The sequence below is a fragment of the Copadichromis virginalis genome, linkage group LG10 (assembly GCF_057382275.1).
Source record: "Copadichromis virginalis isolate Kocher_CV1m ecotype Utaka linkage group LG10, C_Virginalis_male_GT1.1, whole genome shotgun sequence".
Lineage (NCBI taxonomy): Eukaryota > Metazoa > Chordata > Actinopteri > Cichliformes > Cichlidae > Copadichromis > Copadichromis virginalis.
Genome location: NC_140627.1, coordinates 8,838,344 through 8,857,026, shown reverse-complemented (window position 1 = coordinate 8,857,026; position 18,683 = coordinate 8,838,344). Strand labels below are relative to the sequence as shown.

The 18,683-nt window shown below is 40.7% G+C and overlaps 1 protein-coding gene, 1 long non-coding RNA gene and 1 pseudogene across 4 annotated transcripts; 2 read left to right on the top strand and 1 right to left on the bottom strand.

Moving 5' to 3' along the window:
- Window positions 1-35: 35 nt before the first annotated feature.
- Window positions 36-1,322, bottom strand: LOC146699793 (nuclear protein 1 pseudogene; annotated as a pseudogene). 2 transcript variants are annotated; one of them, XR_014922477.1, is made up of 3 exons: window positions 913-1,322; window positions 726-827; window positions 36-342 (listed from the first exon to the last, which is right to left on the bottom strand). The product of XR_014922477.1 is annotated as a nuclear protein 1 pseudogene, transcript variant X2 (transcript). The 2 variants fall into 2 exon arrangements; XR_014922476.1 differs by lacking the exon at window positions 726-827 and having other exon boundaries at window positions 913-1,318.
- A 1,136-nt stretch (window positions 1,323-2,458) lies between these two features.
- vkorc1l1 (vitamin K epoxide reductase complex, subunit 1L1) lies at window positions 2,459-14,573 on the top strand. The gene is made up of 3 exons (XM_085469660.1): window positions 2,459-2,813; window positions 5,987-6,096; window positions 10,077-14,573. Exons 1-3 carry the CDS (start codon window positions 2,623-2,625, stop codon window positions 10,301-10,303), a joined length of 528 nt encoding a protein of 175 aa, XP_085325786.1. The 5' UTR covers window positions 2,459-2,622; the 3' UTR covers window positions 10,304-14,573.
- Window positions 7,478-8,709, top strand: LOC146699792 (uncharacterized). Its single transcript, XR_014922478.1, has 2 exons — window positions 7,478-8,096; window positions 8,206-8,709. It is a non-coding gene; the product is annotated as an uncharacterized LOC146699792 (long non-coding RNA).
- Window positions 14,574-18,683: the final 4,110 nt, after the last annotated feature.

Below are 18,683 nucleotides of genomic sequence, written 5' to 3'. Positions count from 1 at the left end.
ATCGAACCCCATTTCAAATGAAAACATGACACTGGTTCAATTACCATCAACTTTTTATTTGATTTAAAATCAGCATATCTCCTGCACCCACAGTGGATGTATATATCTATACATTTAGCTTTCAAGCACACAATCCACTGACTTACATAGCTTAACACTAACTATTCTTGCACAGCTGTAACTTGAAGGAAGGGAGGGGGGGGGGTGTCTTGTTACAGGGAAACCTATGGAATGGAGGGCTGCCTTATGACTAATGGGCACGTTCCTGGTGTCACAGCACTCCACTCACTGGGTCAAGAAGGCAGAGACACTTGGCCATGGTCAACATCAGAAATCCGAAATCTGTGTGGAGAATCATATTAAAAAAAAGAAACATAAATACATTGTTTAGTAAAACAAACTCAATGTTTCCCTTTTAAATTTAGGTTTGCTGACATATACGTTTTTTTTGTTTTTTTTTAAAGAAGGCAGGCTGGCGCTACAGGTATTTTTTATTTATACATGAGCAGTTTGTTCTTTGACATATCAAAAAGCCCCGCATATTTTAATTTTTGTTTTGACAGACAAACAGCCCGAAAGCTCAAAGCAGCCAAAAATAACGCTAAAGAGAAATTAACTGATCCAGTTACTGACAAATGATAACCTGTTTATTTTCCTCCAATGCTAGCCTGAGCTGTGGGGACGCTCGGTCCATTCTGAAGGCCACAATGCACAATATCACTTACTCCGTCAAGGACGGATCGCGATCTCCTGACTGCTGTTACAAAGGCAGGTGTTGTTGCTCCTCTATGGGTGTGAACTGTTTTGGCATGGCGTCGTTGGCTGGGCTGTACAAATTCCAGGCAGGATTGTTTTTCTATCACAACCGTTCAACATAAACACAACGTTCAGACGACACCAATCCATAGCTACCTGTAAACATCGCAGAAAAAAAGCCATCAGGATGACGAGCTCTTGGTTCTCCTGCGTTTCATTTGGCTATTGTGATATTTTTCTGCAATCTTCCTCTCGTGCCCTGCAGGGCAATGGCGGTTTGTGTTCAGCTCGATTTCCCTCTTGGATCTTCCTTTACCGCCAGCGTGGCCCGAGTACTCTAGCAGATTGTAGTAGTCGTACTGATCGTAGTAGGCCTCCTCGAAAGAGACCAGTCTTTCAATATCTGTCGCCATTTGGACACGGAGAGCAGCACTTGTTCGCAGACAGTTTCTTGCAGCGAGTAAACATATGATGTCACGCCGTGTTTTAATACATGCAGTCATGTGATCACGGCTGTTCCACTTCCTTTTGTTTTTGAGGCGAGCACACGGACATACCAGAGAGTTTGTAAATTTAGAGTAAACACCCCCTTTCTGGACTTTTGTTTTCAAAGGGGGCGCTCGCGAGCTAGTTCAGGATGATCAACGTTTAGCCCGCGACATTTACATTCCGCAAACATTTTTGCTAGACACCTTTGCGATAATTTAAATACGCTTTATATAGATATTTCCGGAGTTCAATTGTATTAAACACATTTCTGTGAAATTTAGCGACATCGCAGCACCATGAGCCATTTTACGGCACATGCCATTTTGATTTCAGGCATGAAGCCAGCAGCAACAGAGAGCATTGTAGCACCAGTCTCCTGATGGCATCATCTTCAACCACCATAACCAGCTGCTTCTTATACGCGGATAAAGTTTCTGTTAACCACGCTTCAAACATCTAGTTATCGTTTGTACACAGATGCCTCAAAAGGAGTATGCGCTGTCGTAACTCCTCGACGGACCAGTCAACAGGCGCTAGCAAAACTGTTTCTCTGTGGGAAAACTATAAGTACATAAATGTCGTTTTATGGTTAAAACTACCTTCGCTAAAATAAAGAGGAACGCTGTATCTTTTGGCTAAAAGCATGTGTAAACAATTATTTTATCAGTTTAGCTCACCTGACCTGACAATTTCACCAAATACTCTCTCGCTAGCGCCCTCTGCTGCGCTCCTGGGTTCAAGAAACAAGTGGACAATTTCATTGATAGGAAGTGGAATGGCTCTGTCTAAAGATGAGCTCTGCGTACGAACGACTCGTGTCTGCCTTGTATTATGATTTTTTGTTTCTGTTTCAATTTGTATGTTCCGCTCTCACGTGACTGTCCGAGGACTATATATGAAAACTTTCAAATCAACTTGATTTTACGATAAAAAGAAAAGTATGTATTTTTATTAACGCGCCGACATTAAAAGGCAGCTTAAGCGGGACATTCTTATACAATAAGGTACCCTAAATAGGGCACCATTTTGAAATAAGGGAGCCTAAGTAGAGCATGTGGATTCCTGTTTTACGGGCAATGCGCTGTATGTATTTCTAAAACAAATCTGCACAAAATACAACAAATACCGGTCTCCCCAGTACTCTTACATGCATTCATGTTAAAATAAAACGCGGCACGTGGCCTGAATATCGTTTATTTGCCTCCTGCTTCTCTCCCAGAAATCTGCGCTCAGCATTTTCTGGGATGTTTTCCTCCTCGGCCCAGCGTCCCGCCCTGACGGTGTGGCACACGTAGTGACGCTTTTCCACGTCGCAGTAGAGTCTCACAGGCGAGCTGGCTGCGTGTGTATGCGTGTCTCCAGCTAGGCCAGAGAGTGATGGCGGCGCCCGTCCTGAGAGTGTCCACCCCTCGGTGGGAAAGAATAGCCAGGCTTCTTGTTTGCCTGCTAGGCATACTGTTGTCTTTATATGCTTTTCACGTCGAGAGGGAAAAGGCGCGGGATGCGAGTTATAAAGCTCTGTGCGACGTCAGCAGCTCCATCAGCTGTTCAAAAGTGTTCAGCTCAAGGTAATTTGAATTCAGCAAAGAGCGCCGACAGTGGCGCTCAATGAAGCTGCCTGCTATTGTGACAATCTGGGAAGGGCTGCGCGGTTTAAACTGTCAAATGCACTCTGCTAACATTTGACTGCTAACCCCAACCGTAAAAGCTAATCACAAGCCATGGCTGGTAGCTCTCTGTTATGCATGCATTAGTTAGAAAAAGTAACTTTACCATTGTAGGTGTTGGTTCTAAAGCGCCACATTAGCTTTGTAGCACCAAGAAGCTAATTTTGCTAACCATTAGCTAACGAAACCCGTTGGTTAACATTTAAGCCAGTTTCACTTCTGAACCAACTGACAGCAGAGTCATAAACGCTGTCAGTTTTAATGGGATCCTGTTCAGACCGACTGTCCTTTGCACGTCTTAAAGCTAAAACATATGTTAAAACCAACTATATAGCATTAAAGTTCCCGATAGCTTGTGCGCAGCGAGGCTATTGTGAATGTATGAGTGATGCTGCTACGTGAAGTCAGTTACTCCGATGACCAGAACTGGGACATTTGTTTGCTGGGTTGATGTTGGTGAATTTAGTCAAATAACTTAAATGACTAACCTCCTACTTTGGCTGTCACACAGCTGTCGTTAGCTCTTGTGCTAACGTCACCAATTATAAGTCCAAAGAGCTAAAACCCTACAGCCTGGTTACCTAAAGGAACACAGAGCTAGTCCAGAGGTCAGTGGAGGGGACTGTAGCATCACGCATCCTTGCCAGACAGGTGCATCTCCAGAGATTATTACTTAGATTTTTTTCTCATGATTATTATACACTTTTTGTATGCATACTGTTAAGGTGCTTAACAGCTTTTGGTGGCCATTCAGTTCTAATAAAGTACAATAACACCATCTACTGGGCCTGTTTGAATGAGAGGCACTGCTGGCCCTGATTACACCTGGAATGCAACCTGTCTAGGACTTACTGCATATTTGTTGAATGAGTCGGTGACTTTTCAGTTATGGTTTCCAGCAGTGTAATCTTTATGTCATCCTGTATTTTTGTGAGCTGAAGGGTCTGTTTTTCTCAGCTTATCAGTTAAAGAACTAGGCACAATGGTGCTCTAGTGAAATGAATGGAAAGAAGGACATTTAGTAATGTGGAAAATACAATTTATTATATACAGGGTGCACACACAATATACATTATACAAAAGGAGAATAAGCTTTCACAAAGTGAAATGCGTTTGCAAAAAGCAAGTCCACACTAGGACATAACCTTTGTGTGTTCCTAGTACTCTTACTGTGAGACATGGTGGATTGCGTTGTTACGTCGGACAATGTCAAACATGGATCAGAGTTATTGAAATGACATTTACACATGCTTCTATCAAATTATGTTTTACAATGATAAATAAGCAAGTGCATAGATCAATGTGGATTGGGGCTTTAAAAAATGAAGTTCTTCAGGACTGGATCTTACTAGGGGTGGGTTTTTATAATCGATTCATCGATTAAAATCGATTCCGGCTTGGATAACGTAAAATCGATTCATTAAAATCCTGAATCGATTCATTAAAATCCTGAATCGATTTTTTTAATATAAATTTATTTTGCCCGAAATGCCAGAATCTCTGGTGACATCTCACAAAATTTCAAGAACCACCAAACAGTTAAGACAGTAAATGAGAGCAGGAACACGGATTCTGCACATAGACTTAAACACACAGCGCGACCCGCGGATCAGAATCAGTGAGATGTCGCCTTTCTCACCCGACGGCAAGGACACGGTCGGGGCTGAAAGCCGACAGCTTGCTGATTCTGATGTGTCGGCGGGTCCAAGCTTTGTGTTCACGCCCTTTATGCGCCGATTCTAAAGCTGTTAGTTTGATCTCTCTCCAAACAATATTGACCGAACCAGCAGCAAAAGAAGATTCACATAAACATCGTCATGTATTCACTCTGACTTTTACTGTTTTGCTTCCACCGCGATGCACAGCTCTCTCTCTCTCCCTCCCTCTCTCTCTCTCTCTCTCTCTATCTCTGTACTTCAAGAACAGTTTCCCTTTCTTCATTATTCGCTTGCTTGTTACGCACAAGTCTACTGTTGTTTACAGCGCTGTCAGCCGCTGTTTTTTTCCCTTTTACATTCTTCCGAAAAGAAAACCTCATTTCTGCTGTTCAATACTGAACAAATTTAAACTTTTTAAAATTATTCAAAATGCAAAACGCTTAACCATGTCTCTAATAAAACCGCTGTAACTTCAGAGGTAATGTTCATATGTTGATTAATGGTTTTCTTTCGTTTTTGATGTACTGCAGAATATTTTTATAAAATCCCAGGCCAGGAAAATCACCTTCATGTTTTTCTGTGTTTTATCTTCAGCTACTTTGACACAAAGGTATCTGCTGTGACGCTCACACCTTTGATAAAGTCTTGCGTGTGTCAGCTTCCTTTTTATTGATACAAAAATATGTAAATGTACTGATCTGAATTATAATATTTCTGACTGTCAAAATATCCCAGATTTAAATCGAATCGTGGATCGAATCGATTCGGGACCTTGTGAATCGGAATTGAATCGATTCTAGAAATCAGTGACGATACCCAGCCCTAGATCTTACCCATCAACTCTCTCTCTCTCTCTCTCTCTCTCTCTCTCTCTCTCTCTCTCTCTCTCTCTCTCTCTCTCTCTCTCTCTCTCTCTCATCCTGCATACTTTGGCATCCAGAAAATACAAACAATGATTTCATATACAAAGAAAAGATGGCATATCAGAAACTCAAGGAAGAAAGAAATTCCTCCTGTTTGAACTGCTTCATGTCAGGCAACACATAAGTCAAGATGTAGTGATTTGTCTTTGTGACATGCTGCCTTTCTACATATTTTGGAATTGGTTTATTGAATTTCAGGCCAACAATAAATGTTTTTTGTTACTGAAACAGATTCCCCCCCCCCCCCCCCCCTTTTTTTTTTTAAAGGTTCAGTTTATTAAATAGTAAAATGCTCTTCTGAGAGTAATAATTTGCTGTTATTTTACTCAAATGAACACCTCACTGCAGCATTTTAGGAAGCAAACACTAGGAAGTGTTTTTTTTTTTTTTTTTTTTGTTTTTTTGTAATATCTTTTGACTTCAGTCTGCCTCGTTGCATGTTGTGCATGTTGATTTCCATGAATAAACTCTATTTTATTCTATTGTGGTTTAGGTGGGGTCGAGGATTCGGACTCCTGGGCTCAATTTTTGGAAATGACAGTGCACTGAACCAACCCAACAGTGTCTATGGGATTGTCTTTTATGCCTTTCAGCTGCTTCTAGGTAAGCCTATACTCTGTTCCCAGTTGTGGGTTACTTTGTCATTACGTTTTGGATTATATATGACAAATCTCTCTTTGCCTTTGCTCTAGAGGCAAGTGCTGACTCAACTTGTTGCTTTCCTGTAACACAGCTATTTTTGCCTCAACCTGACTCACATGACACTGACATCACACGGAGTTTATAAATGATAATAATGCAGTTAAATGCGAAGTTTGTGTTGTAGGAAGCATTTCCTGCTGACCTGTATTGAAATGTTTTTGGACCTCCCATAGGACTGCAGAGATGAGTTTTTAGAAAACTTCTTATCCTTCTTCTGTTTGGTTTGATGCCTGATATCGTTTTGTTTGCCACACTCTAATCTTGACACCGACAGATAACTGTGATTGTGAATATTTCTCTCTCTGTGTGTGACTTGTTTTAACTTGAACATTGTTTTTCCTCCCTCTGGCGTATGTGACTCAGTCATGCTGGTTCGACATGTTAGCCTGCCGGAGGCCTGTAGGCTTGCCCGGCCACCTGGCCCTAGCACTGAACAAGAGGTCCTTTTAGCTGCTGCATTTAACACTCATTTGACTAGGACAATAGTATCCCAGTTTATCCAAACTGCTGCAGTGGGTAAAGATTTCCATATTAAAGACTGGTTGCATGGCCTTGGATTGGAAAATATTTGCACGTAAGCATTGCTCCAAAATCAGCATAACCAGGGCCATAATCTCTGGTCAATGCCAGTGAGCAGGTTAGAACAGCCGTTGCAAAACACTGAATTATTGCTATAGTTGTGACATTTGGCGATGTCCCTGCAGAGGATCTTTAGCTTCTTTATTCCTTAACTGTAATGAAGAAACTAGAGATTAGTTACGTGTTGCGAGGACGAAGTAAATATACAGTAATATTTGTGTCGAGGTAATCAAGCAAAGTTTGAGATTCTGATGAACTTTTATCCATTTCAGCTCTATAAGTGAACACTTACTAAATCAAGCACATCTGTTAACACCCATCTGAGATTCTTACTGCGTGCTGATCATCACAGTCCTCAGATGCAGGCTATTCACACATGGAGGCACCTATATGTGTGCAGATGTATCACAGTTAACTTTCACTGGTTCATCTGTTTTCACTCAGTCAGTGAGGGTTTAGTGTCTTTGAAGCATGAAGTTCACATTAGAGCAGGGCGATATGACCAAAAATATTTATCACGATATACATTTGAAAATTTGCGATAACAATAAAACTGATGATATAATTGACACTAGACAAAATACTTTACAACTCCACAACTTTATTAGTGCAAAAAAAAAAACCCCATCAATGTATTTTCACTTAAACACTTAATCATTAAAGTTATATAAAACTTTTACAGTGCAAATGCAAATTCCTTGCTGACAGTTTAACCAAAAGGCATTTCCAGTGGAAATTGGCCGACATATCCTGAGCATAACCATGTATAATATCCACAAAACCTAATAGGTTATACACACAATACGGTAATATTATGTTGAACCACAGTACGTATCACTCCGCGAGGCTCCTGTCTACGATAGGCGTAATGCTCCGACAATCCATCAAGCGGTGCAAAGTCGTACTGAAAAATTTGACAGATTTCCGAGCGCCGTGTACCACATAAAATCGTTTCGAGGTCAGTAAACACAACCAGAATTCATACATAAGGGGAATAGCTAGGTTTCATTTGACGTAGACGTGACGTCGACGTAAAGCGCGAAATTTGACTGGCGGTCGGAAGTGAAAAAGATAAGCGCAAAATCACAGACAGACAGTACGCAAAATGCCTATGTCCTGTTGTGTTTACGGATGCTCCAGTAGGTCGACCAGAGAAACTGATAAACGGTATTTTAGGGTACCAAAAATAGCCCAACGAAGAGGAGAAAAATGGAAAATTCTAACCGAAAAACGTAGGAAAAAATGGATTTTAAATTTACGTTTACAGTCGGGAGGAGCAGAGTCTGCCAATGCCCGTGTCTGCAGCGACCACTTCGTCAGAGGTAATGTTATGTTTGCAAACGAACTTATTAGCATTAGGTTGTCGTTAAATTCTCGTTTACTTAGTGCTTTTAAGTTAGTAGTCTAATATTGACTTAATTGGGACTATAGGCTGCCCAAGTGCTTTGGATGACGAAGAGTCGGAGGACTGGGCTCCGACGGTCAATCTCGGCTACGAACGAAAACCCAGATCGGAATCAGTTCTCAAACGAGAGAAAAGAATGAAGCTTAAGGCAGAACAGCATCGATGTGCAGAGGCGATTTTGGATATGCAACAGATGGCTGAGAGCCCGGATTTGAGCCTAGTGACAGTGGAGAACAGGCTACTAACCCTGCCATACAATTGCAATGAGCTGCAATCACTTCTCCATCCTCCTTTGCAATTACCCAAGTCTTCAGAGGTGTCTCGTTAGACCGCTGAGAATGGTTTACCTTGAAACAAACAACTGTCACTCTAACGAAGTCCTAAGGATGTGGCATGTTTGTTGACGTTAAAGCCGCTACCGCTAACTGTTAGCGTGTTTAAGATAAAGCAATATAAGAACAAACACTCACCCTTGCAAACACCAAACTGTATCCATCACGGAGACGTTTTGTTCCAAGGTTGTGGACCCACCCGCTGACAAAAAAATTGTACGCCTCCAGACTCTTGAAAGCTTTCATTTGCTGCCTAGTGTAGTAAGAAGTCTGGAGGACCAAGTAGTTGGTGATATCCACAGCCTCGATAGTAGGCAAATCCTTTACTTCTGTGGTGTATTCGGACATTTTCAAAGAATACGGATCACGTCCGATATATTTTTTAACTATCTGTTTATATCTCTCCCGAGAAACGGGGTCTAAAGTTGCACAATAGCTGCTCTCCTGACTCTCCACAGTGTCCATGTTTACTTCCGCCCTCCACTCAAAAATCGCGCTGCCTCCGCACGTCATCAGAACCACGTGACCGCAACCCAACTATTGTCGATTTTCAGAAAAATGTGCCGTATTTTCCAAAAAACACGGTAATAACGACAGCCCGCTAGCATGCGCTACCAAAAATGGTGCTTTGTTGTGCATCTGACAGATGAAAGCCAAACCAGTTACACACCACTGAAGTTGCAGGATTTTTACAAACCAATTCTGGTTCATCCGTTTCATTTAACAATCCCCTTTCGCTCTTCTTATTCTGCATCGCCGCCTTGTGCTTATGTAAACAAAGGCTCTGCGCATCTACGTTTTACCCATATTCTATCGCGATATTTCATTTTCCTATCGTTGCCCAACATTACACCGGTATTACCGTGAACGGTATGATATAGCCCAGCCCTAGTTCACATCCATAGTCAGTGTTGTAGTTACAATAGATGGCAATGGGGACACCCAAAAGTACACACAATCTACTTCTGTGTGTGTCTGTGGATACAGCAAGGAGCAACACACATTATAGCTGCTTGAAAGAGCGTGCTTAGAAAATCTTTGCTGCCTTTCCTCCCATCATTCAGTCCTTACACTCTTTTGACAAACGCAGTAACTTTACCAGTACATCTGTAAAAATCCTTGTTTTTATCACCGCAGGCTGGTGGAATCGAATACAGCTTTTTTTAACATGTTGTTCCCAGTTGTTAGTGATTGTTGAACCAAAGCTGCATCCCATCGTTTGATCTAAATCATGATGATAAATGTCTAAAACAATAACGGTAGCAAAAGAGAATACCTGTGTGTTTAGTAGTGACTCCTATGAGTACAAACCTGGTGTAAAAGAAGTGCAGACACTGACAAAATAAGGACGTGTCATCATGTGACAGCACGATGACATAAGCAGCCGGCTGGCTCAGTGTGCGGGCTGAATGTCGTCACGAGGACTCACAATATAAATGCAGAAGTGCCTGAGGCTGAAAGCTCTGTGACAAGAGCTCTCTCAGGAGATTGTGTGAAGGTGTATTTTTTTATTAATTTTTTTAATGGTTACCTGTTTAAGCCTCAATTTGTGTTTCTTGCCTTAGGAATGACTGTCAGTGCAATGGCCGCCCTCATTCTCATGACGACATCCATCTTGTCGGTGGTTGGGTCCCTCTACCTGGGTTACATCCTCTACTTTGTCCTAAAGGACTTCTGCATCATCTGCATCACCACATACGCGCTGAACTTCATTCTCTTTATTCTCAACTACAAGCGATTGGTTTACTTGAATGAGGCCTGGAAGCAGCAGCTACAGGCCAAGCAGGACTGAGCTGCCAAGAACGGCAAGAAAAACCTGAGAAACAAACAAACAGAGAAAAAAAAGAAATGTGACCTCTGAACATTTGACTTGCCACCAGGAGACCTTGCTTCCAAACAATGTTTATTCTGCTGTGTGTTCAAAAAAAGAAAAAAAAAATGAAGAAATTTAACTTAAATGTTGGGCCTGACAACTCATTGTTGATTGCAAACACGGAAGGATTTGTAAGTGAAAGATGATTTTTCTTTTCTTTTTTCTCCTTTAATTTCTTTTTCCTTGTTTTAACATTTTAAACTCGCTTAAGGAAGGGTGTGTGTGTGTGTGTGTGTGTGTGTGTGTGTGTGTGTGTGTGAGAGAGTGAAAGTGCGCGTACATGTGTATGCGTGCATGCTCGGATTTGGGGGAGGTGAGAACACAACAACAACAACGCAAACAACCAGAGGCAGAGGACAGCTCTCATTTGAACAACAATTGGAAAGTGGAAGAAAAACACAGGACCTTTTTTAGGGTGCTTGATTTGAAATGGTTGGAAAGCTTCCTATTGCTGCACAGCTCATCTGCACTAAAACTCGGAGCCGAATATTGGGTTCCAAAATTAGAAGAAACACTCACTAGGTTATCTTTTAGTTGCAAATCAGGTTCTATGAGAAGGGGGCAACAGTTTGTGTTATTATTTTTTTATGTTTACACTTTTTAGTATATTTCTTTTTGAAGAGGACCACTAAAATAAAACACGGCACAGTGTGAGATGTATTGTGTGTGTGTGTGTGTAGATCAGTCAGAACGTTTGTTTTGCAATTCTGTACATAGCTGCTGAGCAATATTCCAGACTAGATTGTGATTTAGTGTCGACACAAACCTTTAAGGAAAAAGGAAAAAACTACCAACAAAGCAACAGAAAATCTGGATTTTAAAAAATTACAAATAAGTGATCAGGGTCTTAGTTTGGTGGGTCAGACTTCAGATGTGTTCGGGATGTCTTCTGTCCTGTCGTCCTGGTCGAGTGTGCAGTTCAGCCGTGTGTGAATTTCTTTGTTGTACGTGGTTGTTTCATCTGAAGCCACAGAAACAAGTCTTTCAAAATGGAACTGTGGGTTCTTTTTGCCAGGTTTGAGTAAAGGCACCCTCACTTTTTTTTGTGTTGTTGTTGTTCTTGTGGATAAAGCATTCCTGACCACCACACGAGTGGAAACCCATAAAGAATTATGTGCCTAAAGGAGTGTTACGGTAAATTACCTTTCCTTTTTTTTGGGGGGGGGATGTCATATTATTGCATCAGATGTTTTTTTCCTCATTGTTTTATTGTCACAGGTCCAAGGCTTTATTTTTATGATCACAATTTTGTAAATTAAGATACCAGTAAAGTGTTTCTCTCTCCCTAATAGGCTCATAAAGGTAGCAAAGCCTGCTACACTGTGATTGTTCAAGGGCAGGAGCGGCCTAGTGGCAGAAGCAACTCTTTATTTTTCTGTTCCCACTTCATTAATGTTCATTGGGCTTTTGTATACATGTGATTATCACTTGAACAGTAACAGTGATCTTGCCAAGCTGAGTTACAGTTCATTTGCAGGATGTGAACAAAACTTGGAAAATGCACTACTTTGTGATTGGTGGGAGATCTGTAAGAAAGCCAAGCAGCGTGTTAACCACACGGGTGGTTACTTGGGTTTTGTTCCAGTAGAAAAAGATAACCTGATCACTGTTGTTTGTTCTAATCCACCATTGGAAGGTCTAAGCAGACATGGAGAAGGCGAGCGCAGCATGTAGTGAAACGAGGGAGTAGAACCATCATCTCCCTTCCATCCAGACTGCTGGTCACTGTTAAGTATCCTGTTTGTCACGTGCACGGTACACCATCTCCTGGCTTTTAGCATATGTTGGCCATCGAACAATCTTGCACCCACTGTCAAAGATCAGTAAGAGTCATAAAAAGTGTAATAATGTGATTCATCTGTGGTCTTAAAGCAGCCTGTTGATAGTTTCATCCCTGATCCTCTCCATTCCTCTGTAGTATAATTCAGGGTCTCGTACAAAGCTGTTCCATCGTTCTGAGGGTTTTCAAGTGTTGATAGCAACTGTCATAGTCACAAGTCATTTTAGTGATTTACTACTGGTGATGTGATAAATCACAAAGTCATTGGTTGTGTATGAAAATGGAAATTCAGGTGATCCCTTTTTCTTTTTTTTGGTGAAATAATTTCTGTTCTTGTATGTTGGGACTCATTTACTACGCCTCTGTTTTCCAAGGTACACTTTATAATAATTTCTTATAGTTTTTCCTGCATTCCAGGCAGACATTTGTTTCTTTGTGAAATGATGATTATTTAATCCTTTACAGTCATGTTGAGATTTGTTTTTTGGGCATGTCCAGTGTGGGCCTACTAGCTTAAAATGGACCTGTGATGCTAACACTGTTACAGTGGTGGATGCTTGTATTAAACGTGGCCAAAGTTTTAAATAATGAGGTCAATGTACAAGTAATCTCTGTGAGACAAAAGCTCAGGTTTCAGACTGCTCTAAAGAGCCGGTGTCGGGTCATTTTCCCACTCTTGACTCTTTATGGTATGAATGAGAGTGGCATTCTCTAATGTGGCCGTCTCAGTCTGATGGTCCGGACGATGAGCGCAGAAGATCCACACACTTGGTTCAACCCTTCTGTTCATGAGGGCAGAGGGATCCTGAACATATGGATGAACTAAGGGGCTAAGATAAATGAGGATCATTTTGAACTATAAGTCACACAAAGCTACTCTAATGGAGTCCAAGAGAAGAGCATATGGGGCCACTTTAATATAGACTTCACTTTGATTTTGATGGTATCTGATGATGCTCTTAAAGTTTTTAAAGCAAGATTCAAAATGGATCAATTACCCAGAACCCAATCACCTCTAGCCACTTGGGTCATGCTAATAATGGAATTTTAGGTTTCCCTTATGCCAGTATGAAAACTGGTGAAAATTGAATTTCCATGCTGCATAAAACAGAATGGAGATGAGTGGCTGCCTGGAATAGGAGACCTCATTCAAATATTGGTTTGCTTTGAAAAATGGTTGCCAGTTCTGTAAATGTGATTGGTGGTAAAGTAGCAAAAAAAAGAAGCGAATACCATTCAAGTCCTTTAAATGTTAGTGTCTCATAGTACATCTTCGGTAAGAACTTCCCTATCTACAGTATTTCCTGGCTTATGCCAGGTTGTTTTTCATCTCAGCACTGGACGAGGTTACCAACCACACTCTTTTATCCTTTTTCTGCACGCTCACAAGTTTTGTGCAAGTGAATCCATAGAAGTCTTTTTTTTTTTTTTTTTAAATTTAAATAACTGACAGATTGCTAGTTAAAAAGTATGGTTCCTGTGAATACTGATATAGAACTGAGAAGCGTACAATATCTAAGATTCCAGTCATGAAAGCCCATTACACCATTTGTGTAAAGTTACTTTAAAACTACAAGAAAGAAATTTGATGGATGTTTATTCAAAAGTTTGGGAAATCTTTGCCAGGTAAAAGGATCACCATTTCCTTGATGATGTAACTCTAAAATCAAGGTCAAGGCATAATCTTTGCTACATTCTCACAAATCTTCATTTAGGCCCTGAGGTAAAACTGCCATGTTAGTTGCATCACCAATGCCAACGAAAGTGCCTTCTGTTTGATCACTAGGCCTTGAGCCAAAGACAAGCAACAGTAAATAGCCTTGTAAAACGAAGAACTGCAACAGGCACTTGTGCTTGCCTTCCTTAGGATGAAATTTGCTTAATTGGTAATTCCTAAAGATTTGATACCTGGTATCAGTACGAAACTCTATTCAGAAATGGCCGTTCCTTTTTTCCTTACTCCACTATGTAATTATCTTTATCTTGCTTAGTTAGGAGATGTTTGTTAGCAGAAAACACACTGTTCCAATGATAAGATTGTAATGTTTTTTCAGAATTAATTATGCCCTTTAGCTGTATAGACTGTTAACATTCTGGGTTGTTTTAGTAAAAAAAAAATGTTGGGGGGTTGGAGGGCTAGGATATCCACGTGTCAGCATAAAAGGTTTATTAAATTTCTTTGTGGAGGAAATCTTACTGGGTTTGCTTCTGTATTGCCAAATATGTTTTAAAATGCTGTATTTTCTTACATGGAAAAGTGTTACATGAATGGTAGGAAGGTGCAAAAAATAACCTGTTTAAATCCAGCTTACCTTAAGGGAAAACTGTGGAAAAAGGTTGACGTGAGAACATTTTTAATTGTGTCATTGTCATGTGGAAATGATCTACCATTAAAACATTCCCTCTGAAGCTGTTAGTTTAAGTTATTTGAATGAAATAATGTGTTTAATACACAAAAAGACTTGCTTTTAAGTCTTTTAGGTTTTATTAGCTTAAATCTTTAGAATATTTGGACTAATAAAACCTAAAACGCAATCTTGTTACTTTGACAACATTTTTGAGTCTTTCAACAATATTCAGGGGATTTTATCTGAAAGATAAATGAGAGCGTATGAAGTTGTATCACAGCTCAGCAGATGGTGGTAAGTTACCAAAAGCATCATTGTGTTCCCTTTTAGATAACTGACGTACTTTATAAAATATTATCCGTTCTGTATCTTCCTGGATCTAAAAAAAAAAAAAAAAGATTTTTGTCACCCATCATTTCTTTCTTCCACTCATCCATCCATTCTCTCCTTGTCAGGGTCGCAGGGGGGCTGGAGCCTATCCCAGCTACCAGGGTAGAGGCAGGGTACACCCTGGACAGGTTGCCAGTCTATTGCAGAGCTAACACATAGAGACAGACAACTATTCGCACTCACATTCACACCTATGGGCAATTTGGAGTCACCAATTAACCCAACCCCACTTACTGCATGTCTTTGGACTGTGGGAGGAAGCCGGAGTACCAGAGTTCTTTAATGTAGGATCCAGTGTGAATGTTTGCAGCAAGCAAACCTGTTTCAGTGTTTACATAAACACCTCAAGCTGGATTTATAGTTCAATTCAATTTTATTTATATAGCGCCAAATCACAACAAAAGTCGCCTCAAGGCGCTTCATAGATACAGAGAAAAACCCAACAATCATATGACCCCCTATGAGCAAGCACTTTGACGACAGTGGGAAGGAAAAACTCCCTTTTAACAGGAAGAAACCTCCGGCAGAACCAGGCTCAGGGAGGGGCGGCCGTCTGCTGCGACTGGTTGGGGTGAGAGAAGGAAGACAGGATAAAAGACATGCTGTGGAAGAGAGACAGAGGTTAATAACAGATATGATTCAATGCAGAGAGGTCTGTTAATACATAGTGAGTGAGAAAGGTGACTGGAAAGGAAAAACTCAATGCATCATGGGAATCCCCCGGCAGCCTACGTCTATTGCATCATAACTAAGGGAGGATTCAGGGTCACCTAGTCCAGCCCTAACTATATGCTTTAGCAAAAAGGAAAGTTTTAAGCCTAATCTTAAAAGTAGAGATAGTGTCTGTCTCCCGAATCCAAACTGGAAACTGGTTCCACAGAAGAGGGGCCTGAAAACAGAAGGCTCTCCCTCCCATTCTACTTTTAAATACTTTAGGAACTACAAGTAGACCTGCAGAGCGAGAGCGAAGTGCTCTAATAGGGTGATATGGTACTACAAGGTCATTAAGATAAGATGGGGCCTGATTATTTAAGACCTTGTATGTGAGGAGCAGGATTTTGAATTCAATTCTGGATTTAACAGGAAGCCAATGAAGGGAAACCAAAACAGGAGAAATATGCGCTCTCTTCCTAGTCCCTGTCAGTACTCTTGCTGCAGCATTTTGGATTAGCTGAAGGCTTTTCAGTGAGTTTTTTGGACATCCTGATAATAATGAATTACAGTAGTCCAGCCTGGAAGTAATAAATGCATGAACTAGTTTTTCAGCGTCACTCTGAGACAGGATATTTCTAATTTTAGAGATGTTGCGCAAATGGGAGAAAGCAGTCTTACATATTTGTTTAATATGTGCATTGAAGGACATGTCTTGGTCAAAAATGACTCCAAGGTTCCTCACAGCGTTACTGGAGGCCAAGGTAATGCCACCCAGAGTAAGAATCTGGTTAGATACCATATTTCTAAGCTTTTCAGGGCCAAGTACAATAACCTCAGTTTTATCTGAATTAAGAAGCAGAAAGTTAGCGGCCATCCAGGTCTTTATGTCTTTAAGGCATTCCTGCAGTTTAACTAATTGGTGTGTGTTATCTGGCTTCATGGACAGATAGAGCTGGGTGTCATATGCATAGCAGTGAAAATGTATGCTATGTCTTCTAATGATACTGCCTAAGGGAAGCATGTATAATGTAAACAGAATTGGTCCTAGCACTGAACCCTGTGGAACTCCATAATTAACCTCAGTGTGTGAAGAGGACTCTCCATTTACATGTATAAATTGGAGTAATAACAATAATGGATTGGATTTATATAGCGCTTTTCAAGGCACCCAAAGCGCTTTACAATGCCATTATTCATTCACTCTCACATACTGGTGGAGGCAAGCTACGGTTGTAGCTACAGCTGCCCTGGGGCAGACTGACAGAACCGAGGCGGCCATATCGCGCCATCGGCCCCTCTGGCCAACACCAGTAGGATAAAGTGTCTTGCCCAAGGACATAACGACCAGGACAGAGAGCCCGGGGATCGAACCGGCGACCTTCCGGTTACAGAAGTCTATTAGATAGATATGATACAAACCACTGCAGTGCAGTACCTGTAATACCTACAGCATGTTCTAATCGCTCTAATAGGATATTATGGTCAACAGTATCGAATGCTGCACTAAGGTCTAGCAGGACAAGCACAGAGATGAGTCCATGTCAGAGGCCATAAGAAGATCATTTGTAACCTTCACTAAAGCTGTTTCTGTGCTGTGATGAGCTCTGAAACCTGACTGAAACTCTTCAAATAAACCATTCCTCTGCAGATGATCTGTTAGCTGTTTGACAACTACTCTTTCAAGGATTTTTGATATGAAAGGAAGGTTGGAGATTGGCCTATAATTAGCTAAGACTGCTGGGTCTAGAGATGGCTTTTTGAGTAAAGGTTTAACTACAACCAGCTTGAAGGCCTGTGGTACATAGCCGATTATTAGAGATAGGTTGATCATATTTAAGATCGAAGAATTAATTAATGGCAGGACTTCTTTGAGCAGTTTTGTAGGAATGGGGTCTAAAAGACACGTTGATGGTTTGGAGGAAGTAATTATTGAAGTTAACTCAGAAAGATCAATTGGAGAAAAAGAGTCTAACTTAACATCAATGGTAATAAGAGTAGCTGTAGATAATATTACATCTGTGGGATGATTATTGGTAATTTTTTCTCTAATGATAAAAATTTTATTTGTGAAGAAGTTCATGAAGTCATTACTAGTTAACGTTAAAGGGATGGTTGGCTCAAAAGAGCTCTGACTTTTTGACTTTTTGTCAGCCTGGCTACAGTGCTGAAGAGAAACCTGGGGTTGTTCTTATTTTCTTCAATCAGTGATGAATAGTAAGATGTTCTGGCTTTGCGGAGGGCTTTCTTATAAAGCAGCAAACTATTTCTCCAGGCTAAATGATGATCCTCTAAATTTGTGACACGCCATTTCCTCTCCAGATTACGAGTCATCTGCTTTAGGCTACGTGTTTGAGAATTATACCACGGAGTCAGGTACTTCTGATTAGAGACCTTAGTTTTCAATGGAGCTACAGTATCCAGAGTCGTACGTAGTGAGGAGGTGAAATTATTAACAAGATGATCGACCTCTGTTGGAGTAGCGTTCAGATAGCTGCTCTGCTCTATGTTGGTACAGGGCATTGAAGATGATAACAGTGGCTGGATTATATTCTTAAACTTAGTTACAGCGCTTTCAGAAAGACATCTACTTTGATAAAGTCTACTCTCCACCGCTGTGTAATCAATTATTGTAAATGTAAATGTTATCAGGAAATGATCAGACAGGAGAGGGTTTTCAGGAAACACTGTTAAATGTTCAGTTTCTATGCCATATGTTAAAACAAGATCTAGAGTGTGATAAAAGTGGTGGGTGGGTTCTTTTACATTTTGAGAGAAACCAATTGAGTCTAATAACAGACTAAATGCCACGTTGAGGCTGTCATTTTTAGCATCTACATGGATGTTAAAATCACCCACAATAATTATTTTATCTGAGCTCAGAACTAAATTAGATTAAAGTCTGAGAAATCAGACAGAAACTCTGTGTAAGGCCCAGGTGGATGATAGATGATAACAAGTAAGACTGGTTTCTGAGTTTTACAGCTGGGGTGGACGAGGTTAAGCATCAGGCTTTCAAATGAATTAAAAGTCTGTCTTGGTCTTTCATTAATTAATAGGCTGGTGTGAAAAATTGCTGCCACACCTCCCCCTCGGCCTGTGCTTCGAGGTTTCTGGTAGTTAGAATGAC

Bases quoted from the DNA above. Each gene is read 5' to 3' on its own strand.
- vkorc1l1 (XM_085469660.1), top strand. From the start codon at position 2,623: ATGGCGGCGCCCGTCCTGAGAGTGTCCACCCCTCGGTGGGAAAGAATA. The intron at 2,814-5,986 runs GTAATTTGAATT...ATTGTGGTTTAG, and splicing joins TCAAAAGTGTTCAGCTCAAG to GTGGGGTCGAGGATTCGGAC. The intron at 6,097-10,076 runs GTAAGCCTATAC...TTCTTGCCTTAG, and splicing joins TGCCTTTCAGCTGCTTCTAG to GAATGACTGTCAGTGCAATG.